General features: G+C 38.3%; 1 protein-coding gene across 5 annotated transcripts in view; it reads right to left on the reverse strand.

Annotated features, from left to right (window-relative positions):
- The window catches only part of SFSWAP (splicing factor SWAP), a 37,821-nt gene extending 15,323 nt beyond the window's left edge, over nucleotides 1–22,498 (reverse strand). For 2 of the 5 annotated variants that reach the window (XM_062504709.1, XM_062504707.1), the window contains exons 1-13: nucleotides 22,119–22,498; nucleotides 19,494–19,663; nucleotides 18,839–18,976; nucleotides 17,326–17,411; nucleotides 14,381–14,610; nucleotides 13,807–13,915; nucleotides 12,825–12,960; nucleotides 10,744–10,981; nucleotides 10,204–10,335; nucleotides 9,757–9,850; nucleotides 7,371–7,548; nucleotides 5,274–5,507; nucleotides 3,553–3,743 (exon numbers count right to left, since the gene is read on the reverse strand). In XM_062504709.1, the coding sequence (XP_062360693.1) occupies nucleotides 3,553–3,743; nucleotides 5,274–5,507; nucleotides 7,371–7,548; nucleotides 9,757–9,850; nucleotides 10,204–10,335; nucleotides 10,744–10,981; nucleotides 12,825–12,960; nucleotides 13,807–13,915; nucleotides 14,381–14,610; nucleotides 17,326–17,411; nucleotides 18,839–18,976; nucleotides 19,494–19,663; nucleotides 22,119–22,372 (2,190 nt within the window). In that variant the 5' untranslated portion in view covers nucleotides 22,373–22,498. Of the gene's footprint in view, nucleotides 1–3,552; nucleotides 3,744–5,273; nucleotides 5,508–7,370; nucleotides 7,549–9,756; nucleotides 9,851–10,203; nucleotides 10,336–10,743; nucleotides 10,982–12,824; nucleotides 12,961–13,806; nucleotides 13,923–14,380; nucleotides 14,611–17,325; nucleotides 17,412–18,838; nucleotides 18,977–19,493 lie in introns of all 5 variants that reach the window. The other 3 variants (XM_062504708.1, XM_062504711.1, XM_062504710.1) reach the window with 3 other exon arrangements.
- Nucleotides 22,499–25,845: the final 3,347 nt, after the last annotated feature.

Here is a 25,845-nt window from a genome sequence, read left to right on the forward strand (position 1 = left end):
AATACATCTAAAGAAACAAACGCTAAAACAGGGCTTCAAAACCTGGGAAGATAAAAGAGCCAAAAGAAGCAAAGTTTTGCTTTGTGCCTCAGAATCTTTAAATTCAGAGGCATAACAGCAGATGACATTTGGGACAAGCATCACTTTCAAATCATGTGCTTGTCTGGTTTTGCAACATAATGACTCTGGATTTCTCTTCTGCTTAAATCAGATACTAAGGTTCATACAGGTAACAGTTTGGGTATAACCTTGGTTTGGCTTTTACGTGCCTATCAAAGCAGTGTCATCACTAAACCTTTCCTGACGTAGAGTAAAATATGACATTTGCAGAATAATCCATGCCAAGTCCCACTACCAAGGAAATATAATGTTATTTTTAAAATTTTGAATTAATTTTCATAATTTTGGAATGAGATTTGCATTTCAGATCATGAAACACCTTACTTTATTTGTTCTAAAGTAAAAAAGGCAGTTCAGTGAAGTATTCCACATAGCCTGGCGTATTCCAGCCCAGAATGGAAGAACTGCAGTTGTTAAAACTACAAGCTGTTTGCTGTTTCAGGACAAGGAATCCACATTCACTGCAGAATGAAGGCAAGTTCTCTGTGACACTGAAAGATATGCCAAGGAGTCTATATAAAGTCTATAGGTACCAAGAGTCTATATGAACTCTACATGTTAACACAAGAAGGGAAACGTCATCAAGTTACGGTCTGTTCACGTCCTGAACAAGGGCATACACGTCACTGGCCCAGCATTGCTGGAAGCTCATCGGTTTTGAAAACTCAGATAAGCTCCATATTTTCCAAGTGCTGGTTTGAGGAAATATGCATAACCGTACTCTTCTAATACATGCAAGAATGGTAAGGAGCCATTTGTGAAAAGCTGCGCTGCTTCACTGCTAAAGCTTTTTCAGCCTTTTGTTTCTCTTCCTTGATTTCACTTTAAAGAAAAACATGAAGCCATATAAAAGAAATAATCCAGCTATGGAAAAGACAGAACTGACTATTTTTAAGATCCAGCTGAAGCCAAAACAGCTTAGAAATGCTCTGTTCTGTGGTACTGACTGTCCTTTACCTGCAGTTAGCAGAATCTATTTCATTCAAAGATGTAATGTACACTCAGTACCAGTGATCTTTTCAAGAAATACAAGGTATCAGGAAAATCTGACAAGAGGTCACAAAAGCTTTGTGCTTTTAATGTATTTCTGCACATTGTGATAAACAGGTTTTCAGCACAAATGTATGCTGTATGTACACAAACAGCATTACTGTCTTTTATACACTTATTAGGCTGGGGCAATGTAACGGAGATGATGCATCTCCCATAGATATTCTTAACTCGTCTTCATGCTTTACTATACAACTCAGTCATTACTCCATTTTTGAGACAAATTTTAAGCTACAAAAATCATGCCACTACATTTAACTCTGACCAGCATATACGAGCTTTGGTTTCCTGGACTCCTCATTGGATGCTCCTACCCTCAAAACAAGAAATTAAATACATTTAGTGACATTTTTGGTGGACACAAATATTTCCTTTGTTTTCTGATTTAATGGCCCCAATTAGTTCCATTGACCAAACCACAAAATTAGCATTATGTATCTTTCTCTCTAAACTTTTTAACATTCTTTTTATTACTAGCCACTGTAGTTATCGCCTTTACTTCTGCAATCAGTATTTTTAAATGATGCATCTTTAGTCTGAAACATGACTGGAAGTCTGAAACACTACTGAAGAAGCTTAAAAAAAGAAAACCCAGTGTTACATCTCCATTTACAAGCTTATTCTGACATCATAATGCAGCATACTGGTTCTCAGGGTATACAGAACAGAGGTTAACAAATCTGCAATATGATTTCACTCATCTTTCTCCAATACAATGTCTTGACTCAAATGGGCTGTTACAAATAGGCAAAACAGGCAAGGAGAGTAAAAGGCAGACTATTTAGAATGAATGGAAATTGATGCTTTTTTGAATATGGCAAATGGAACACAGCTTGAAAAACATTAGTGTTTCAAAATAAGCTTTTATCTGCAAAAGTCTATATGCATGTATCTATATAAGTGTGTCACTAAGCACACCACTCGTAGCAGGAATATTACATCCAAGGATATTATGGCACTTTTGACTGTTCCTCAAAACAGTACAAGCACTCCCAGTACAATAACCAATTTTATTTTTAAAAAGTCAGGTCACATCAGAAAACATTTAAATATACATTTGAAATCCTAAATAAACCCTTTAATAATGAAAGCACCTCCAAACTATTTCTATTGGTATGAAACAGTGAAAATGGTTACTTTAAAGTTCTCAAATACACTGGAACTCTCTGTGTAAGAAAAAAAAAATTGATGCCTTGTCTCAAACTATACTTCTGTGGAAGAAGAAAAAGAAGTTTCTAGAAAATCAGTTTACTGAGAAGTAGGGTAGGGTGTGGTTTTTTTGTTGAGAAGTTCACTAGCAAGTTCAGCTTAGAACTTTAGTAAGTTCAGATGTGAGCAAGAACATTCATCTGCTCTTCTGAAAAAGAGTCAGCTGTCACTGGTTATTTCAGGCATTCTCTTAAAGAAAAATATCAAAGGAACCTTAGCTTAGAAATATCTGTGTCCTTGACAAATTCCCTTGAGAAAAAGAGCAGAACTGCAAATGTGGGGAGTCTGGCATTATCACTGTCTCTTTGCATTCACTCTTCAATATATAACTGTAGAGAAAACTACTGAACACTTGTGTCAGGGGAAATTTGTTAGCAGTAGCAATGAAAAACCCAAACAGGATCTCTTTTGGGACATGACCACATTTATCTTACATACCTGCTACTCTCTGCTGACATGGATCACCTACACTGCAGGAAAGTTTCTTTCAACTGTTTTCTTCAAAGTGTTTTAGGGGTAATCCATGATTTACTTGGGAAAAATCTAGAACTGGGCAATGAACTACTTGCTAGGTACTGGAATTCTTTCTGAGGGAAAGGAAACAATGGAAAGCCAGGCCATTCTTTCTTGTAGCCAGTCTGTCACAATCGGCATCTTAAATTTTTCACCAGTAGTCAGAGATTACATTTCGCTTGACTAGTGTGAACAAGAGTGATTTTACTGGCTTTTCTGAAAGCAATGCAATTGCAAACCTAGGAAACAGATTCTACCTCCCAATACAATTTGTATTTGTAATGTACAGCAAAACCATCAACATATACATCAAATAAGAAAGTCTCACAGCTTCAGTAAGCCAACCCAATGCTCTTGCAAGGTGAGTGTTCCAGCACGTGGATCACTAGTACAGAGTTAAAACATGGAAGCTCATTTTTCTTTCTGTACCTGTCTAACTGACCTAGGAATTGTGCAGCCTACTTCTCAACTAGTTCTTTAACGACAGATGAGAGAGAATATGCAAGATAATGGAAAAAGATTAACAGTGTTTAAAATTCAAATTTCTCCCCATTTAGAAAAGCTTCTCTCTCTTCAGTCAAGTTCATAAACTGTCAGATTCACATTCTAGAGGTAAGTTTTCTGCCAGCTTTATGGGAAAGAAATTTATTTCTTGCTTACCTCACTACTGAAGGAATTTTCTTCAATTTTCTCGGTTTCTGCCTCTGCCAGAGGGTTTTTCAGGGTCTGCAAGAACAAGGCAGCCTTCCTTTTGCGTTCTGCTTGTAGCTGCTTCTCCTTTGATTCTTTGGAGGCCTGTGCAAGCTTCTCCCTTGCTGCAGCTGCTAATCTATCCTCTAATTTCTGCTTTGCTAAGGAAGACAATTAAGCGTTAAGTTTAGGGTCAGTCATGCTTGGTGAACTCAGGCTTCCTTAAAAACAAACACCCCTCCTCATCACAAACAAGCAAACAGCCCCACCCAGCCATTCTCAAGCCTTTCCAAAATACCCATTCAATGACACGATAAGGACATCAGTATGAAATGAAGAAATTCCAAGCATCCTAATTCATAGATACATCATTTGCTTAATGTAAAGCAGTGCAGGTGAAGTAAAAACTTCTAACTTAAAATGACAAGAAAATCCAATCCTTATTACTCAGGATACTTGTCCTTTTCTATTTATAAAAGCTACCTAAAGAAAGTAGCTGTGTAAATTCAGAAGCTTTTTCTTTTAAGTCTTAAAGTGATGCAAACTCTCCAGTTTGCCCTTTCCACTGATCTGATCTTCACAGTTTTCAGCCCTATTTAAACATATGTTAATATCAAGAGATGCTCCAGAAATTTTCAGAAACTGTTTCATTGTTACAACCAGCAGATTTTGTTGTGTGTGATTACATGTTGTAAGTGATTACATAAAGAGAATAAGCCAATTGATTTAACTATGCACCTAACAGCTACTTTGTATAATGTTTTTCAGCTTACACTTTTATTTTTGTGTTCTGCATATGTATAAACCAACCGGATTTTTTTGTTCAGTTCCACAGGTTTTTCAACACACAGCTTTTTCTAAGTGTGTTTTACACTTCATTTTTATTATTACACAAAATACTTCATATTTGTTTTAGATATGTAACACCATCGCATACTTTGTGCTACTGCAGTTCACAAAGCAACTGCTACTTAGAAGCAAAAGCCACCATTCTGAAAATGAAAAACTAAATTCCTGTGGCATACCCATAGTTGTGAGAAATACTGAGTTTTAAGCTGGTAAATACTGACAGAACATCCACTTCAATAAGCACATTCTGCTTCAAAACAGCCTTGGGGAGGAATGGGTGAAACTGAATTCTTCTAAAACATAATTTCATTCAAGTTCACTCAGCATGCCCTTCTGCCCTTATGCTCACTGACAGAGCAAAGTGAAAACACCATACAAAGATTTAATGGCATTGCATTATAAGAGCAACAAAACATCAACAAGGCAATATGAGTCTATATGGGAGTGTGATTTAAATGAAAAACAGCTTGAAGCAATTCACTGTTCAATAAAGAAAATGACAAACAGGTATGTCTTTGCTAGGCTTTGTTAATGCAATCTGGAAACTAGAAAGTCAGTGCTTTACTAGAAGGTTGTAATGGAAAACCAAAATAAAATCCAGAAAGTTCAGGCGTTAGGACAAAGCATTCAGCCACATCAGTGTGTTACAAGTTTGATTTTGTCTGAGCAACAGTGAAGAGTTCATTCTTAAAAATAAGGAAGAAACTGTGGGAAAAGAATTCTGATTCTTGTTAACATGACACAGAAAATATCCAAAACACCTAAAATGGCATGCATGAAGGTTTTGCAGTTTGGGAGAAGGACTCAATCTTTCATTTTGTTTACAGTGCCAGATGGAATACCTTGTTTAGCTTCCAACTCCTCCTGTGTAAGTTGAGGCTTTTTCTCTTCAGGAGCAGTACAAGGAGTGATAATTGCTGGAGTATGGTTTGATGCACTGTTAGCACTCTCTTGGCCTTCCTTTCCCTCCTCTTCCTCCTCATCACTGTCATCATCTAATTTAACACGGTTTTTCTCCAAAGGAAGAAGGTCATTTTCTTTGGCCTTGATTGCAAAGCTTATTGGAGCAAAGGATGCTGTGAATGAATGGGTAAGATTTCACACATCATTAGACCACAGAAGGCAGGTTCAATTTCTTGACTTCACCCATTACTCCTGTAGACCACACCACAAAAAAGGGAACTTGTATCCTCCTACTATGCCAATTATTTTGGTGAAAAGATCAACATAATCCTTTTCTTCTCTCTTTCTGTGTTTTTTAATAAATATTGGAAACTTCAAAGATCGGGAAAAAAAACTGAACACAAAAAAACAAAAACAAAACAAAACAAAAGAAAAAAAAAACAAACCAACCAAACAAAAAAAACCCCCAGCATTCATCTCCAACCCATTTATCCAAAATGACACTTCTAATAAAAAAGAATGAAGGAACGGAATTTCCCACTACCTAGTACCATATGGTCTGCTGTGATACTTACCTTCTTCAGGATGCCTTTTGCATATATGTCTATGAGATTGCAATTAAGGAAACTTAAATACAGTAATTAAATTACATACAAAGGTTTATAGAAGATAAGATTTGATTCTGTTAATCCTGGGGTAACAATACATGCTCAGAAACAAAGAACTCCAGAATTCCAAGATAAGAGATAACAGTGATTTCCAACTTTTTCATGGGATAGAACAAATCCTAAAATGGGATTTTATTCCCTCAGAGGTAGAAGAAAAATCTAGTATGGATGCTGTGAGTGTCTTGGAGACAAGTACTGTATTTAGGTTATGATAAAGTGGGATTTGTACTATATGAAAGGAAATGAAAATAAATTTATAGAGATCAGATTGATGTGAAATGACTAATTGGTTATATTCCATTATGTAAATTGAGCAGATTACTACTATTAAAGTACAGGCTCCAGTTTGCCACTTAATAATAGCAGAACAGAAACAATGTATATTTCTTGGTGTATATTGCATCTGTTAATAAGGCATCTTTGAAGGCAGGGAAGATTGTTCCTTCCCCAGGGAAGCTACTCAGGCTGCCAAGTGAAGAAACTGCAGAGCCTGGAGTCAGCCACAGCAAAGAGCCCAGTGTTTGCTGGGCATGGAGGAAACGGGATCGCAGTGAGAAGCAGAAAGAGAGAATTCAAGGAACCACAGGGATTAGATAAACTTATTAGTAATTAAGCCACTAAGGTGGTAGGAAGGAAGTTTCCATCCATGGAAGCCCAGCTAAAGAGTACTTTTTATGTTTTGGTTTTTTTGAGTGGCTTTCAGTTCTAGTTAACAGATGCACATCTTTATGTTTTACTGAAAATAAGAATTTGTGATATATCTTTTCCTGACAGTAATTTTTAATAAATCAGCTCCCAGATGTAAACAATCATTTCTCCAACTCAGGACACTAATACTGTGCTAGCTGGCTTTGAGTGGCTTCCAGAGAGATCCTCCCATTCTGTCTCTCTGCTGCTATGAGTGCAAGAGTAAAAACATTTCATTTAGACATGAAAGGGGTCATTTCTTCTAGCATGTCTAATGTCCAACACAGGAACAATGAGCAACAAGCCTAGAGTACTTCCTCCACATGTATCCTTTCAAATAAGGTCACTGCTTTTCTTCAGAATTAAAAACTTCTCTCTTGCACAAAGCTTGTAACTGTCAAGTCGAAAATGACAAAAATAAGATTTTACTGGCATCACTGATGAAAGCCTTCAACTTTGCACAAAACTGAAGTAAAACAATTTATTTTGTGTCAGACCATCAATACCTGATAGTCTGATAAGAAACACGAAAGCAATTAAATTACTTATTGCAGCTATTTTTTGATGCTTCAGTGAAAATATATTTCCGCATGATTAAATTATTTTCTCTACTTTCCGCTGCTTTTTCTTTATGCATATGTTACCAAATATTTTCATGCCAAATAAATCATGTTACCATACCTTTCACCAGTTTACCATCACTGACAGCTTTAGGAGGAGGAACATCCTTTTTAGCTCCCAGAACTCCCTTAGCACTTGGCTCAGATGCATCGTCAGGTGCATGTTCATCTGCAAATTGAGCCTCACTCAGTGTATCATTGGCGGTGTCTGCTGGAACATCTTCAGAGGAAGATACTCCCTTTTCAAAAGAAATGAGCAGAATTACTAACGGGATACTTATGAAATCATTAAAGCAATGTCTGTAGAGCTGCAATTTTGTCAGCCATTTGAAAAATCACATTATTGGCTAATCACACAACAGCTAATTTTTATATCACTCAGCACTAATAGCTGTAATTCTGCCTCATGTAAACCCACAGACCTACATTAAGAACATGCTGCTATTTTACAGCGAAGAAAATGTTCTTCAGCTGACACGCTTTTGCCAAAAACTGCTTTAAAATTATATTTTTTAAATTAAAAGCATGTAGTTTATTTGTATATATTTTGGGTCTTGATTTCAAGGGTCCCAAACTATATCCATAAAGGTAATTCCTAGGGGGAGGTTGAAAGCTTATGACACCTTTTCCTCATGTACAACTGCATGTAAATTCTTCGAAGAATCACATTTCACAGGAATCAACACAGGTTAATGTTTGATTTGTTTCAACATTCTGCCAAAGAACACAGGGCCTAGCAATGTTTTTTGATACAACAGATGTGCTGAGATTTTCAAGGAAGTAAAGAATTACTGTTTCTACCATGACATGACTAAACCATTCAGCATGATCTCTGAACTCACAGCAAAAAAATTCAAGAAGGATATTACAGAACCTTCAAAGCATTTACATGGTGAGTTGTATGATAACATTAAGTGATTTAACATAGTCAACTAAGGGTTTGGTTGCTCTGGCTGCTGCTAAGCATATGTGACGTTGAAACTGAGGCATTGAGAATATCTTCCCAGCAGCCATTCCCTGACCAACAGAACTAATTTCTGAAAGTCCTCAAAGGGGAAAAGCACAGTGAAATCACTTCATCCTGTATTTACTTAAGTCAGTAGTACAGTTTCTTATTAATTTTAATAGCCAAAAGGAAAAGCATCAGTTCCATTAGTTGCCTATACATATATTCCTAGAGCATAAAGATAATGTCAAAATCAGTATTTTAAAAACTGAAGAGAATGGCATTATCTACAAAGCCGTGCAGTACAAAAATATGCATTGCTATACTTGATCTCAAGGGACTTAAACCAGTTTCAGTTCCTTTTTAGCTGTACTCATTTGAACATTTAAAATGAATCCTTTATTATTATGCTCCAGTTAGTGTATGATTTCCCCCCAACTACATGTTAACAAGTCCTTATTAATTATGTAAGTATTATGAATACAGCCCACTGGTTTGCAAATAACGCATTCTAGAACAAGTCAGCATTGTGGCACAGGACAATTTTGTTTGTAATTTATCAGCTGAATAAGATCATATTTACCACAGCTTATCTTTAAAAATAGTGTTTTCAAAACATTTTTTCACTATTAAAACAAAACATCAGACACAAGTGTTCCAAACAGCAACCATTATTGAATTTCTTCATTTTCCATAAAGCAATTCCGAGGAGTTTACCCATAGGCCTACCTTCTTCAGTTTAAGGCTCCCCAATCTAAGCCTTGAGATGACAAATGACATAGGGCCTAAAAAAAAAATAGCTCTTTCCCATGAAAAGTTAACATCAGATAATGTAGCTCTGATATTATTTGCAATTTTCTTTTCAGTAAGAGAACAATCTAATTAGCTAACTATTAACTATGAGAATAGTTAAAAACATGGACGCCAAGTCTGGCTACCACCTCCTAATAATACGGACTAAAAGAAGCAAAGCAAGTAGGAAACTGCTGTGAGATTCTGAAGCTCCAGTATTGTTGCAGTCATGAGTGGACTCTAACAAAACCTCCCTCTGAAAAAAGCCACATCAGAAAGCTCCTCCAGCCTCTGTGCTACTGCTGTACAAAGAAAGACGAGGCATACGGGAAGGTATGGGTGTTAAAAGCCATAGCTAACCTTTCTGACAGCAGAACACTAATCACAATCCTACAATGCTCTAAACCTACACAAAAGCATAGACTCCCTCATAAAGAAAGCCAGAAGATTTTCAGACTGTCATTTTATACTACAGCCACAGTGGAGTGGCTTATAGTAGAAAGCAAAAACTAAATACCACACCATCTCACAGATCCTTAGCTTAATGCTGTACAAAACTAAAAAACAACAAAAAAAGCATTCACACCCTTTGCTGATCAATTTCTCCCTAATTCAGTGTTCCATTTTTAAAATGTCTCATGGTAATACAACAAACTTTTTATCACATTTACTGCATTTTTAATAGAAGTATATACAGACATACATGTACCTGGGAGTTGTCACTGCTCTCTTTTTGCAGGAAGAACTGTTTTTTAAATTCATAATAAGCATTATACTGGTGCCATGGTTGCAGAAATTCAAACCTGTTAAAAGAAAACTGAATATATGAAGATGCACATGAACACAGCTAATACTAACAATGCCGTATCATCTAGGCCTCTCTAGCAAATGGAATGCTATTTGATGTTTGGAAGCACTCTTACTGAAGAATACACACTCAGAGCATGCTTACTAGAGACATTTTTGACAGGTTGGTTGTTTTGAAAATTTGAGCCATAATGCTTTCCCACTGCCATTAAGTAAGCCCCTAAATTTCAATTAAACAAACAAACAATAGTACTTCTCTTCTCAAAACCTGCATGTCCTGTAACTTAATATCTTAAAAAATTAAATCCTTAACTTTTGAAATAGCAGTTTAAATAATGTTTTCTCTCACCTGAGATCATTCTTGGCACGAACACTAGTTTCAAATTTAACCCCATTCCTAGCAACATACTCAGCTAGCTTGTCAATGACAGGTTGGATATCTGGAGGTGGTGGTATAATGGCAACCACTGGAGCAATTGTGCTGAAAACATCAAGAGTAAATGGTTTATGAAACAGAACATAAAAATATTTCCGACTATTGCTTTGACAAAAAAACCCAAAAAAACAACAAAAAAAAAAAACCCAAAAACAAAACAAAAAAAACCCAAAAAACCCAAAAATCAAACAAACAAATAAAAAACCAAAAAACCCAAACAAACAAAAAAAACCACAAAAAACCAAAAAAACAAACAAAGAAAACAAACAAACAAAAACCCAAACCAAAACCCCAAAAACAAGTAGATAAACAAAAAATACAGTCAGGTTTGTCCTCTGTGCTCACCAGGCAGTTAAAACAGCTTGATTAAATAACAGAAACCTTACTAAACACTCCCTATAGAAGTGCAGGAACAAGACTCCCCCAGTCAACAAGCAAATCTGTCTGAGGTACCTTGTAGATGTTGTGGTGGAAGTCAACCCAGTGGTGCTGTCAGTTGTGTCCGGGGGAGGTGGGGGTGTAGTCCCAGGAGGCGGCGGGAGCGCTGCTCCACCCGCAGTGCTGGACACAGTCACCCCAGCGGGCAGGGCGCTGTAGTAGGCAGCGACGTCGATTCCCGGCGGGGGAGGCGCCAGGCAGTAGGTCCCGTCAGGGAGCATGTAGTAGCTGTAATACATGGCTGCCACAGTTGCTGCAAAAGACACGTATAAGAACAAACAAACTTCTAATTAGAAGAAAACCATCCAATGCAATACAATATTGTATCAATAGAAACACATTGAGAATCCAGATTCATATAACACACTAGGAAATGGCATCTCATTTCTCGTGTTAAAAAAAACCAACAAACCAAAAGCAATAGAGAAAAGGATCGTATTAACAGATTCAGGATGAATAAGAAATATGTAGATTAAGGGAAAGAATACAATCGTACTGAAGGTTGTAGGTGTGAATAAAGAAGCGAACTAGAGCAGACATATTTAAAAAGGAGCTAGTATAAACCACACTTCCTCATTCAATTCACCTCGGGCAATTTAACTCCGTTAAAACTATGTTTTCATTATGAAAGAAATGTGCATATATTCAAAATTAGCATTAACAAACCACTAGAATCACTACATACATATTAAACCCCTGTATTACTATATACAGACACACCTACTTACTTAAACCTCAGAAGGTAGACAGGTTTTGCAAATTAACAGCAACATAATGAACCATGCATTTGAACATGTTTTCCACACTAAAGGCTTCTCTGAGTCTAAATATTTCTTGAGAGTGTGCCAAGGCCTATTATGTCTTTCTAGCTTTCTTTAAGGACAGTATTTTATAATGTTCCAATTAGCTTAATAAATTTACAAGAAGTATCCACCACATAAATATAAGTGTTTTCTGCAGAAAGACTATGTACGAACAGAAAATATGAATGTAAAATATTTCAAATTAAGAGTTTGCTGTAAGAGTTTGCATTTCTGGAAGCAAGGTTTAATCAATGCATTAAATTACAATGAATTATTCTCTTAAAAGTTTCATAAACATTCCCATGTGGCAATATTTACTTTCTTCAAAGAATAAGTTGTCTGTAACAAGAACAGAACAAGTTAAGTTTTAAAAGCTGCCAGAAGAGTTGCAAACTGACCTTGTTTTGGCACTAAATTATAATCTCCCAGCTCCTATCACATACATTCAGGTTCAAACCTGACACAAAAGCAATCAAAAAACTTACTACCTCAATTTTATGGAGATACTCATTCTGATTTTAGTCTTTCTTGAAACAACCAGTAGTTTTCAACTGCTTCACAGAAATTTTGTATCGGTTTTATCAAGATTCCCTTATGGTACAGTTTTAAACACAAGTTACTTCCATGCATATTTCTGCCCACATATTACACTGACAACACCTGTAATCCTCTGGGGATTCTGAACCTATAATGCATAAAAATCAACTCAGATTATTATGGTGATAACTGATCTAGAGCAACATTACTGAAAAAAGCAAGAACTCAATCAGCACCACCTGGAAGTGACATTACTCATTACTTACAAATGTATAACATGAAACCATACTGTAGCGAAGGCTTCACTACAAATTTTCTTGTATCTCGGTAATATTACATGGTCAGTTCCATAAATGAAAGGGTAAATTGCATTTCTATATCTAAGGAATCAAGGACTTTCAGAATACTAAAAGCTGAAAAGAATTAAGTGGCACATAAACTCATTTAAGCTTGACTTTTTGAGTTGACCTTTTAGAGTATCAGAATTTACAAAATAATAGAAGAATTGGGGTATTGTGCTTAATTTACTCCCAGAGTGGAGACTTGGCCTCCTGCCCATCCACCCCCTCCACCCCATTCCTGGCTTTCCTAAGCAGCAATTCAACAGATATGCAGAAAGGACCTTCAAAGACTCCGGAGATTACACAAGAATAAACACACAGGATGAAGCATGAAGTCAACACATTCTCTACCCACCAGCATGCACACATAATTCATCAAAACACACCACCAGCTGCCTCCTCACAAAGCACTTACAATCAGAGGAATATTCTGCCTGTGATGTCTGCACAGCTGCCCCATCTGTTGACTGTGGTGTAGACGAATTATTATCTGATTGTGCTTTGCGCACCAGGGCTGCAAGGGGGTGATCAGGGTCTACAACCTTCAAGGGCTGAAAATATTTTGAAAATAGAAAAAAATAAATTAAAATTGGAAGAACATGTTTAAAGAACAGTTGCATCAACATACTTGGGAAAGCAAATTTATCTATGTTAATAGACATCAGTAATTCTGTGCAAACACTGAAGTTACTGTTTTTGTAGCTTTCACATCAGAATCTACGTATCTGAAAATAAGTGAAAAACAAGAAAAAAACACTTTCATGTAAATAGAAATGAATGACAAAAAAAAGTGGTTATTACTGTTAGCCAATTGACTGCCATGGCTGGGATAAGGCACAGAACCTGCCTTGTCTAAATATCAGACAGCACCACAGCCGTTCCTCTGAAAGCCTCAAATAAGTACAAATGTCTGTCTCTCCCATTATTCCATCACTGCCCAGTCTAAGAAAATAAAACAACTAACACATCTAGCAAAATTTACACTTAATGAGTAGCAAATTCTGGTGAAATATTATTTGCTGGAACTGTTATTTCATGTCAACATTTCACCTCCTAAAATTCAAGAACAAAAAAATTTCTCAGCTTATATAAAGAAGGCATTAAATACCTTAATCTCTTTGCTTCAACATAGGTTCTGTAAGATAAATCCTTGAATGCTGCCCTCAGTACCAGAAGGCATAAGAAATAGAAATATAATTCCTTGAAAATGAAAAAATGACAACTTGTGTACTACAGAAAAGGTAACTCAAAAGTTTACCAAAACACACTTAAATTACAGTCTGAACAAAATCCCAGACCAGTCAATAAAAGACCTGAGCACCTGCAGATTAGAATTTTTGTGCCCATTAATCAGGCGTTTTACAAGATAAAAAGGCAACGTTAATAGTATCAAGTACCTTCATGAGCTCTTCAAGCCTACTGCATTTTTTAGATGCAAAAAGACTTGGATGAAGATAATTCCCGTCATCGTCATCATCATCATCTTCTTCTTCCTCAGATTTGACTCTTGAGTCTAAATAAAAGCAATGTCTGAATTTTATCTGGGTTTGCTATGATTTTGATTTGGGAGAGAATGATGATACAGAACAAGCATGAATTCTTAGAAAAGCATCATTCATATAAATCAGCTTAATCACAAAAGCATAAACGCAAGATATTGCTCAATACCAATAAAACTTTGTGTGGACTTCGTAAACCCTGAATGGACAGGCCAACCTTCTGTTGGACTTGAGCTATATTGACTGTTTCTAAAACTTCCACATCATAGCAGCTCCTGTTCCATTTCCACTTTCATAGCTGCAGAAAGTTTCCACGAACAATTAAAAAAGAAACATCTCAAATTAAGTAAAATTTTGCATCATCGCATCAATCTCAGCCACAGCAGAATCCCAGAAAAATGTGGCTATTTTAACACTAAGACCAGCATCTGTTTGATTCCCATCCTGAAGCCACCATTTGCCAAGGAACCACTCACGTTTTTTCTCGTCAGCTTTACTTTCCGAGGGAGCCGCATAGCGTCCTTCTTTCATGGCCTTCTGGATGAACTTGTAGTAGGGATTGAGGTAGTGATCAAACCGCAAGAAGTCAAACTGGGAGTTGCGTGCTTGCTTGGCTTTCAGCATGATCTCAAACTGGGCTCCCTGCTTGCACACAAAGTTTGCAGTTCGCTCAATGATCGCATGCATTTTTGCCGTCGGTGGCTGTGAGAGTAAAATAACAGGTATTTGTATTTTCATAAGCAGCTTGTACAGCATGCTAGAACTCCAAAGCGAATCAGAAAAAACAGGAGCTCCCTGTCCTTCTTGGCTTTCTTTAGCAACTTAAGTTTCATAATCACTTAAAATTACTGGAAGCACATCAGCCCTAAAAAATAACCACAACAGTCCCAATCTTCCTCGGCTGCTTATTCAGTTCCTTTTGCAAGATCCTCTTCTACCAGAACAGGTATTTCTGCATTGAACACCAAAATGAAAAGCGCAACAGATCCTGGATGACCTTGGAGTTACAATATCTCAAGGTGCTCTGAAGACTCAACATGTATGGTTTCCTTCCCAAAAGCTGTCCTTAATTTGTTATCTCTGAATGCACAAATATTGTTCCCTAACTAGAAATTTCTTCCTTTGTATTTGCTTGAGAATAACACATTGCGTCTCAAGACCAATATACAAACTACAATTCCCATGTCCATTTCCTTGAAGAGTCACTGAACACTTCAGCCACAAAGCAAAAGATAAAATTAATGAAGTTCAACAGCATCTATGCATTTTCACTCCAGAAATCCCTAGGGAGCAATACAATATCAAACCCAAGACATGAAGAGAACAAGAATACAGTTAAAGAGTGAATTGACTTCATTATTCACTGCTTTTAATTTCATACTCAGCTGTTTTGTCTTGTGCTCAGTACACTATAAAAACGTATGATCTGTGTGTCTATAAAGACCAAAGTGTCACATTAATGATTTGGTTTAGCTTTGCATTTTTACTGCATAGATACACAGCTATATTGCAAACCTCAAAAACATGTTTCTCAAAAATTTGGAAGCACTTGAGACAGTGGTGCTCCACATAGGGAAAAAGTCTGAATATTATCAAACAGCCCAATTTTAAAAGCTGTTTTCTGCCGATTGGATCCTTTACCAGGACATGTTGGCTATGGAAAATAACTAGTTGTTTCAAGTTTTATTTGTCCTTCTAAAACCCCTGCGAAGATTATTTTAATGAGAGACAATGAGGTTCTTAACAAACTGATAACATTTTGTGCATTATCAGTTTCACATCATGTATCAAAATTTTCTATCTATCCTCACAAGTTATTAAGAGAAAATTTCCTCTAACAGCCACAGACTTCTTAAAGAGCCCTGGTGAAGAGCAATCATCTTTGCCCATAATCAGTTTTAAGCAGTGGAAGATCTTTGGCCTGCTTGTCACAGTACTTCTATCCTAAGTTCCCGAAAGATTACTGTTGCAACTGGAGCTGCCATACACTGAACTCTCCATAGTTCTGGATGTTGGTGGGTTTTTTTTCTGCTGCCTGACTTGTCTTCATCGAATATTTCCACTTTGCACTGATCTGTATTACAGGAAATATAAAATGTCTTTATTGAACTGCGCCTTGCAGACTAGGAGTAAAGTCTCCATGTTAGCAAGCTGATTCTCAAATTTCTTAAATTAAAACAGAGTAAATATCTTCCATAAAGTAATAAAGTAAAGCTGAATGACTTTTAATAAAACAGCAACAACAAACCGTGGTTTACATAAAAACCTCTCACAGTTCCCAATCCAAGGTTAAGTATCCATTGGTTTCAAATACACCTACATTTGGTTTCTGTTCATGTGAATATACTGGAATTCAACAGCTGACTGGTAAATTACTTCAGTAAGCCCCACACTGCACTATGCAACATACATACGGAATATAGCCTAAATTTCAGAACAAAACTCAAGCCAAGCAGCTATCTTAAACCAAGGCTCTTTCACCAGCAGTAACCTTTGGCAACAGTATCAAAACACAAAATAACAAGCTTTTTTCTAAAAACTCAAGGTCCTTGAAAAAAAAGCTAATGAAGAAGAAAAACAGTTACACAAATACTCTGTGCTCACTTATTTATTTACTTATTAATTACTTATTTTAGCCCAGTGTTCTGAATCTTCAAGGTTATCAAGTTGAGAATATCAAGTTGAGCCCACATATAAATTAACACTTTCATGACCACAGTTATAGAAGAAAGAATATAATCTGATTTTCCAGCATCTTTTATGGAACTTGAAATACATTGAAAATCCTTATAGTCAGACCTGTAGTCAAGGTAGTGTCTATTCAGCTCCCTTGAAGTCAAATTAAACCTACAGAACACTTAGCAAATACTAGCAACATCACACAAGGAGCTTCTATGTACTAATACTTTCAAGGTATTTCAGACTTTGTTAGAAATAAATTATTGTTTTTCTCCTTGAACATGCTAGTTTTATATACAGCATTAACACCTGATCAGTTCCTATCCCCTTCAGATTGAGACTCAATTAAAAAAATTCTAGAAAAGAATTCTTGAACAGAAGCAAACTTTTGGTTTAATGGTCCTTTATGTTTGGAATGTTGAACCTAACATCTCAGCATGTATCCATTACAAGAAAAACTGCCTTTTCCTTGCGTTAGCTAAAATAATATCACGAGTGATACCAAAAGCACTTAGCATACACACTGAAATAATTTCAGTGTGAAAAAGAAGATTTAAGGGTGTTCATAGAACTCAAGAGTTCAAGGCAGAACATTTGAAATTAAGTTACTATTTTAGAATAATTTAAAATGTACCAGACTAAAGTTAATGGAAAAAAACCTAACCCAATCACCAAACAGAATACTTTCAACTGCTCAAAAGCTGAGAGAAGCGTAGGCTGCATTACATGCATACGCACCAGTTCCACATCAGAAGGTACATTCAGTCCTGGAGGGGCAACAAAAGGTTCTTCATTTTCCTCTGTATTTTCTGTCTGAGCTGTTTCTACAAGAAATGACAGATTGAAGTATTTAGGAAAAAAATAAAGTACACAAATGTTAAAAAAAAATTAAAGTATTTGTAAAAGGATGTGTAATCAAGGAGTTTATCAAATGCAGCTATATAAACAGCATTTCTACTGAAGACATTTAAATATGGCTAAAAAGAATAATTTGTATTACATTCCATTATTTGCTATAGCAGAAATAAATGTTCCTCTGAAAATACTTTGCTTTACAGATTTTTATAATAACTGAAGTAAAAAATTTACTTTTTAAAGTAACTTACAGCATTATCTATTCTACTAGCCTTAAGAGAAATTGTGTTCCCTTTTCCCCAGACAGATTAGATGGCACCAAGTGCAGGAACACCTGACCATGGGAGCTGTGGAAACAGCAGAACAACCTCACTACGAATGAGATGTTTCAGTGATTACTGAGGACAAACCATGCAACAAAGGAAATTCACTTGTTTGGTTACTTTCTGGTGGGTTGGTTTTTGCTGGTTTTGGGGTTTTTTTTAATGAACTCAAATAGTTTAACTCCACGAAGATACAGAGAAATTTTAGCAGCAAAGAAAGAAGGAAAGAGCAGCAGATGAAGAATACACTGTTTCTTTTGGCAGCAGCTCCAGCTAACAGTATTTGGTTATAGAGTCTTAAACTAATGAATTAAACCCCAGAATAGACAATCAATTCCTTACACAATCTCTCAGATGCAGCAAAAAACACTAGGTAAATTTTAGCACCTAGTTTTAGCACCTAAAATGATCTTGCATTCCAACACAACAACTTTGGGGAAAAAAAAGCACATTTCATACCACAGTAACCCACCAAGATGTAGTTAGGCAACCCAAAGGTTAATTGAATGATCCTCACTTTACTAAGACACAGTTCAACAAACATTTGAAACCTTATTTAAGAATGTATGATAAAAATACACAAGTTATTGGAACTATAGATGAGAGCATGATAACAGAACTCCGTATTTTTTAGGTCACGGGGCAGGGCTCACTATGCTGAAGAAAGACTCTTTTATAACAATTAAGATAACAAAATCTAAACTTAAAAATGCACATTTTTATTAATTACTATTTTATTTTTACAATTATATTTTCCATCTTGACTGAGAAACACAGTGTTAACAGACAGCCAATGTAAGGAATTACTATTTTTTTCTGAATAAGAGCCTGCATGACAGCAGAATTAAATTCCCTGACTACTGCAGTACTGACTGTGCCATAGCAAGAAAACATTTTTAAGCTCATCAAGAACAATGTCCGCAAAAACTCAGTGACAAGAGTCCCATAAAGACTCTGATTAAATGCTTTTTTAACTGCATTTTAATAGCACATATATTTTAAATGCTCAACTGCAAGACAGAGAAATGCTATGTCCTCCCTCTCAATTAACCCTTGTTATTTTTACCCCTTACCTCTTTGTTTTGCAGGTTGATGCTCCTCCTCTTCAGTGGGTTCTGAAGGGTCATAATAATCACTACCATAATGGAATCCCACTGCATTATAGGTACCATCCTCTGCCAAAGCTTCACTGAGTCTTTTATATTCCTCCTCTTGAACAAAAAATGCAATTACCAGCATTAGAACGTATTCAGAAGCTAATTTCTTTAAAAAGAAGAATATTTCTTACTTTAGTTTTTAAATAAGTAGTTTTCTCCTGATCATTTTAGTTTTCATTAAAAACTGAACAGAAAATCCCAGCATGTACACACTGACCATTTATTTCTTCTTGAAGAGATACAAGCTGTGGATTAAGATACTCTAATGCACTTATGTGTTTAAAAGCACAAAATTTCCTTTAAACAACACTAGAAATGAAGCAGAATGTGTTTATTTTGGGGGGTCTGAAATCCCAGTCTGCCCCCAGAATCTGGGCAATTTCTGTGTGGATCTACAGTTAAACTATCCTGAGGTCCTCTCACATACGCAAGGACTCCCGCTTTTCGAATCCACTGGGTACTGTCAAGATAACATCAGAAAAAGAGAGTATAAAATTAGGAGTAAATTTAGTTTCACAATAATTTATTTAAACGTGCTTTTTAAATAACCATGTTATTCCTTGAGTAATACCTTGCCTTGCCTCCTCCTCAAGCAAGTCCGTATGCAAGGCTAAATACCTCTCTTCATCACAGAGGGCTTCTATTCTAGCCTCCTCTTCAGACAGTTGATAATCTCTGTTCCAGGTGGAATATTCAGCATCATACTCAGAAAGGTCATGCAGGTGACCACGCCCATCATACCTGCAGGATGAAACAGCTGGTCAATGCAAAGAACTTAGGGCTTGGGTTTATGTGACTAGTTAAATACTTACCCAATAAAAATGAAAAAAAATACTTATATGTTAATGCATACTCCCTTTTAGAAGTTACAATTAATTTTGCTAATCATTTGTCACCAACTATCGAAAATTTGTTTAATAGACTAAATTCCTCTCAAAGAAACTAATAAATTATTACAATTAAAGGCAAAGGTATCCTTTAATAGTTTAAGTGGGATCCATTTCCTTAACAGCTCTTACCGTACGTGCTTCAACCAACCAATCAATGTCACTTGCAAAATACGTTTTTCTGGAAAGTCAAATAGCTTACATTCACACAAACCCGAGTACATAAATACCTATCCGTAAGAACCAAACGGTCGAAATTTCCTCGCTTCTTTCTGCTAGTCCCGAACTCTCAGGAGAAATCTTCACCATAGAAACTTGCGTCCATTGGAGGTAAAATCATGGCTAGGCTCGGCCCCTAGCCATTTGGCTGAGGAAATAAGTTCTGGGTTATGTGATAGAGAGACACACATACATAGGAACAGTAACATAAACATGCAATTTAAGGAGGTTCACCGCAAAATCGGCAAAGATCAATGATGTGCAGTGCCTTTCTACTAAGAAATCACTTTATTTGCAGGAAAAGCACTGCATTGGGACAATGTTTATGCATCAGTAAGAGAAACCGATTGGAAAGTAAAGTGACAGTAAACTCGACTCCGCTGAGGTGTCTTCCCACACACAACTCTTGACTTGTGCCAACTTGCTAGACCAAAAACAAAGAAATTAAATATTCTCATAGCAAAAAGCAAATGAAACATAGGTCTGGTTAATCAAGCTCTGTCCACAGGCAAACTTGAACCCAAGTCTTCTCATAGCAATGTGCTTTTCTCAAAATGGTGAAAATGAAGACTTCCTGCTGCTGGAGATAAAAGGAATCTATGCTTTCAAAGGAGTTCATAAGATTAGCAATTGCAAGCTGCCTTAACTCACAAATGTACATTATTTTGTATTTCAGTATGTGTGTACAAACATACACATACTTAGTGTTTGCTCCCTACAATTTCTGTAACACCTGTGAATGGGGTTCTGCTGCACAGTACCCCAAAAACAGCCTCTACCTACAAATGAGATCAGTCATAGAAATTATTTGAAGTGTGCAACACAGCACTTCCACTGTTGTGTAATTAAGAAATTAAACACAGCTACAAATATTTATGGTTGGTCTGTCCTGACTTCATGTCTATTTCAATTTAACAAATTTATTTCAATGATAACCATCATTAATAGCGTAAGTACCAAAAGAGGGCAAGGGCATTTCTTTTTCCTCCAGTCCTATGGAAGAAAATCAAAAGACCTTCCCTTACTGAAACTTTTCCAAGACAAATACAGCTTTTAAGTCAAAATAAGAAAATCCTGTCCAGCACCAAAGCAGTGATGAAACTGAGGGAACAAGTATCTATACTATGTTATGTGACCCTTTTCAAACCAAAATCCTTCCATCTTTCCCACAGAGGTTTTCAGGGTCAGCCAGAACTCTTAAGTTATTCTTTCAGTGCTCCACTCAAACATAACCAACCTGATGTCTCATCTTCCCTCTGTCCAACAAAATACTCAGGCAACCCTTTCTGAAATAATTTATTTCCAAATCCCACCCTGCAGTGCCGAAACAACTCAAGAGACCAGAAGGAACATCAAAGCAGAATCTGTTACTCTCTGGCCACACACCTGGACCTATGGCACAACAACCAAACGAAGTCAACCCTGACATAAAATTTCAAGAGCAAGCACCCAAAATCAACCCCATTCTGTCTAATAATGCAAATGGCACCCGGAAAAGTAAAGAGGCCAAGAACAAACAAGTAAAGGCCCAAGAATTTTGGGGTGTCCCATCAACAGCCTGCAGGCAGATTATGTAGGAGAAATAGGAAATCCCCCTTTCTTTCTAGGTGGATAAACACCTTTGCACTCCCCACACTGCCCCCTTCTCACCTACAGAACATACAATATGCCTAATAAGTACTCCCACACAATCAGGCTCCCTTGGATACCAAGCAAAAAAAGCGAATGTTTGTGGTTTGCACTGAAAAGATTCCCACTCTCCAGCCTGCCGACCCTGCCTTGACAAGTGGAGCAGAAAGACCCATCACACTCACTGCCAGGAGGAGAGGAACCTCCCGGCGCTGCCAGAGCGGGAAACCCCAAGTTCCCGCAGACGGGGGGAGGCCCTGCAGCGTTACCAGAGCAGCCTCGGAGCGCTGTGCCGGGACGAGCTGCCTCCAGCCCCGCCACGGAAAGTCCCGACGCGCCTGCCAGAGCGAGCCCTCTGCTCAACCCCCGCCCTCACTGCCCACAGCACAAGGGGGGGGAAAACAGAAAGAGGCTATCACAGGAGATCTCGCAGCACAGTCTGGGGGTTGTGTTACACCGACCTATCGATCATGATCTTGGGGTCTCCCATCCAAGGAATAAGGTGTCGCCCCTGCTCCTGGTACTGAGCCTTCTCATCATCCCGAAACAGCTTGCAGGCATAGCCGAACACCAGCAGCTCCACACGGCTACTCCCGCCTCCACCTCCACCTCCTCCGGGTGGCCCAGGCACCGTTCCCCCGCCTGACAACAACATTAGGGGCGGCGGGCCTGCTTCTTCTGCAGTCCGTCGAGACCCTCCGAGCCCTCCGTACATCACCGGGGGGCGCAGCGAGGCGGAGGCAGCTCGCAGGAGCACCGACTGTCCGAGCAGCGAGTCCCCGCACGGCCAGGCCCGCGCTAAAGCCCCCGGCCCCAGAGCACCACAGCCGCCATCACCCGAAACAAAATGGCGACGCTTCCGGTTCCGCTGGCGGCGCAGGTGCCGGGACGGGCTGTCTTTTGGCGACCGCAGATTCGAGTCCGGTTCCGGCAGCTCCAGGGTTAACTCCGAGCATAACGCGACTCCGCGGTACCGGCGAGGACACAGCGCATTCGGTGACAACGGCTGAGGCCCAGCGGGGCGGTGGAGCCACGGGCGCGGCCGTGACGAAAGTGCGGTAGAGGGGCGGGTGGAGCGGTGTCGCTGGGCGCTCTGAGGGGCCTGAGGTGGAGCGGGGAGCAGCCTGAGCCCGAGAGCCTTGAAAACAAAACCGACACGTGGAGCCGCGTATCCCGGTGTGCGCCACGCTGTCTTGGAGCCCCCAGGGCAGGGGGAGGCTGAGGGGCTCGAGGCAGTGCAGGGAGGGGCGGCACAAAGCCGGGATCAACCTCAGGCTGCACCCGCGAAGCTACAGGACAAGGCCTGGAAGCCAGGGTGGGAATCACCGAATCAGTTCGGTTGGGAAAAAGAAAAAACCTCTGAGACCATCGAGTCCAATCTATGACCCAACACCACCTCATCAACCAGACCAGGCCACCGACTGCAACGCCCAGTCTTTCCTTGCATTGGGAAGGGGGGGACTTGGGGCACTGAGGAAGAATTCTTGAACAATGTTTATAAACAAGATAATTTTTTGCTTAAATTGTGTTATCTGGGCTGAGATTTTCAATGTTGCGTACTTTGGGGATATTGGGTTATCCTTCCAACAGGATCCATTCTGTGATTCTGTGATGAAGGCATTCACACATGGAGCTGGTGCTCATGCCTTGGGACCTGACCTCATGCAAATGCTGCTGAAAGTGGCCCTGTCTATCCAGTGGTCTACAGTAATCTACCCCCTTCTCTCTATGGGAACCTGCAGGACAAAATATTGCTCTTAAAAGTACTTTTAATGTTCTCTTACTCACCCTGGGTGTTTGTTACTGCAAAAGTGGAATAATCAGTAGTTATATTGCAACTACTCTGTCTCTGGATAGCTTTGAATATATGAAATTGAAATTTTCCTTGAAATTTCCAGCAGTGTTTTCCTCTGCCAGAGGGGTAAGTGCTGCCAAGCAGCACCATCCCTGTCATGATCTGTAGAGATCCAGGCAGGACCTGGTCAGTCAGACACTCCCCACTTAGTGCTCTTTAATCTCCAATCACAAGATTACCTGCTGAAGGGTTTCTGTGAGTGCTGCCAGACATCAGTTGGAAACTTGTTGTTTGAGGGAATTAAAGCAGAACAAAACATACTTGCATAATCCCAGTTTGGATCAGAAGTATAGTTTGGAAATGTGCACAGCCAGGATTGTAAGCATAGCAAGAAATGGGCTGAGTTTTTTGATTTTTAGTGTATGTACTTATTAAAAATATTGAAAGAAGTTTCGATTGCAATGAAGCAGTGTTTTCATGGAAAAAGAAGCATTGTGTCCTAAACAGTATCTTTGTAAGGATCAGCAGATGGAAACTGAAGCAAGACATATGGCAGTTTAGAAAGACTGAATATACATAACAACTGTTGCAATAAATCTGTATTTCTATGGTCTGAAATGCCTTTGAGTTAAGCTTAAGTATCTTTTTGGAAGATTAACTTTGGCAAAGTATGTGTTAAGCTCTGGTCAAATGTAAATAATTGCGCTAAGTCGAAGAGTGATACTTGTCCATTAAGCCATTTGATTAGCCCTGCTGGGTAGCTGGCTCAGGAAGGAGCACGTATGCCTTCAGGAGGGCTGGAGGGGTGTCATGCAGCTGCACGATTCTGACAGGAAAGCATGTTTGGTGTTACATTTGAGTAAAGTGTGAGTGGAAAGTGTGATGGGCCCCAAGACAATATTGTGTGTACGGAAGAAGCTAATCAATGAGCATTTTGGGGAGGCTGAGCAATGTACATATTGCATGCCATGCAGAAATAGGGTGAGCACAGCTACCAGGCTAATAACCTGCTGTGAAAACATCTTGAAGATGATGGGAACATTGCAGCTTCACACTTCTGTAAGCTAATGCAGTCTCCAAAGCAGGATGCTTCATCATCAGCCGTTAATGGCGAAGAGGAACAGTACTGTTCCAGAGACTCCTTTCCCCTTTAAGAGTGGCACTAATTGAATAACAATTTTTCATTTGTTTTATTTGTTCATCTCTTAACTTCTGCTGGCATTGTTTTCAGGCTGACTCAGAGTATACAGACAACTCACCTTTGAAGTAAGGTGTAGCTCTGCTACCTGCTCAGAACCTTTGACTTGGCTTTAATGCCCATGGATCCAAACACATCAAATATATCACTGAATGCCATTCACTGATTATTTATTTGGCTGCATTCTCAAAGCTGTACTCAAGAAGCCAACAGCTTAAATATAACAGATCTTCAGCTGTCCACTGGGGCAATCCACATGCTTCCATCCTCACACAGAGCAGATAAGGTGCTGTGCCAACACCAACACAAATGGTTTCATTTTTATAAAAATGTATTTTTCTGCTCTGAGCTACACTTTATTGTCTTCAGTGGTGATAGCACAGGAAAAGAATGGCACATTTCCTATAAATTGGTACATGGTGCTGGCTTTCTGTTAAGAGATATATTGTTTATTAGAGGAATAGTTGGCCACACTTACTGGGAACTTTTCACGTCTATTTAAGTGATAGACAGAAGCAGCCTTACTGCATGTACAGATGCATCTGTGGTTGCGTGCTGTTTTGTTCTTCATGTAGGAATAATGTATCATTTGAGTCACTTACAAATGTGCTGTGGCCATCTACAAACCCCAGATTTCCCAATAGCTGAAGCATATAGTTCTTTTTATGTTTGTTTTGTTGATACTGCACAACTTGTGGAAATTAGGCCCTTCTAAAAATGTACTGATGACTTCTACAGAGAAGACTGATTGTACCATGAAAATACAAGGCAAATGTATTATTTTGGATAACTCCTACCTTCTTTGTAGGAGAAGATAAAGGGCAGGGTGTAACAAGAATAAGGGGGAATTTTGTTGCCTTCCTTGGTCAGATGATTATGTTCAGTAATGCATGAAGTGTGTAGTAAAACCACAGAGGAGTTACAGATTTTAAGCCCTAGTCTAGTCTTTTGAGCCCAGGCACAAATTTCTAAGCTATTTAAAGCTAGCTGTCCCTTTGTAAACTCCACATAAAGGTTTTACCTTAGGAAAAAATTGGAACTACACTGGAGATACGTTGATTACTACTAAGTTTACAAATATGTCAAACACATTCTTCAGAATTTTCTGAAGAAAGACCACAAAGTATTAATGTAACTGTGAGCTGAAGCTGAGTGATAAAACTTGGCTCCTGGTCAAGGTTAAATTATACAAAAA

Source organism: Cinclus cinclus, chromosome 17 (assembly GCF_963662255.1).
Source record: "Cinclus cinclus chromosome 17, bCinCin1.1, whole genome shotgun sequence".
Lineage (NCBI taxonomy): Eukaryota > Metazoa > Chordata > Aves > Passeriformes > Cinclidae > Cinclus > Cinclus cinclus.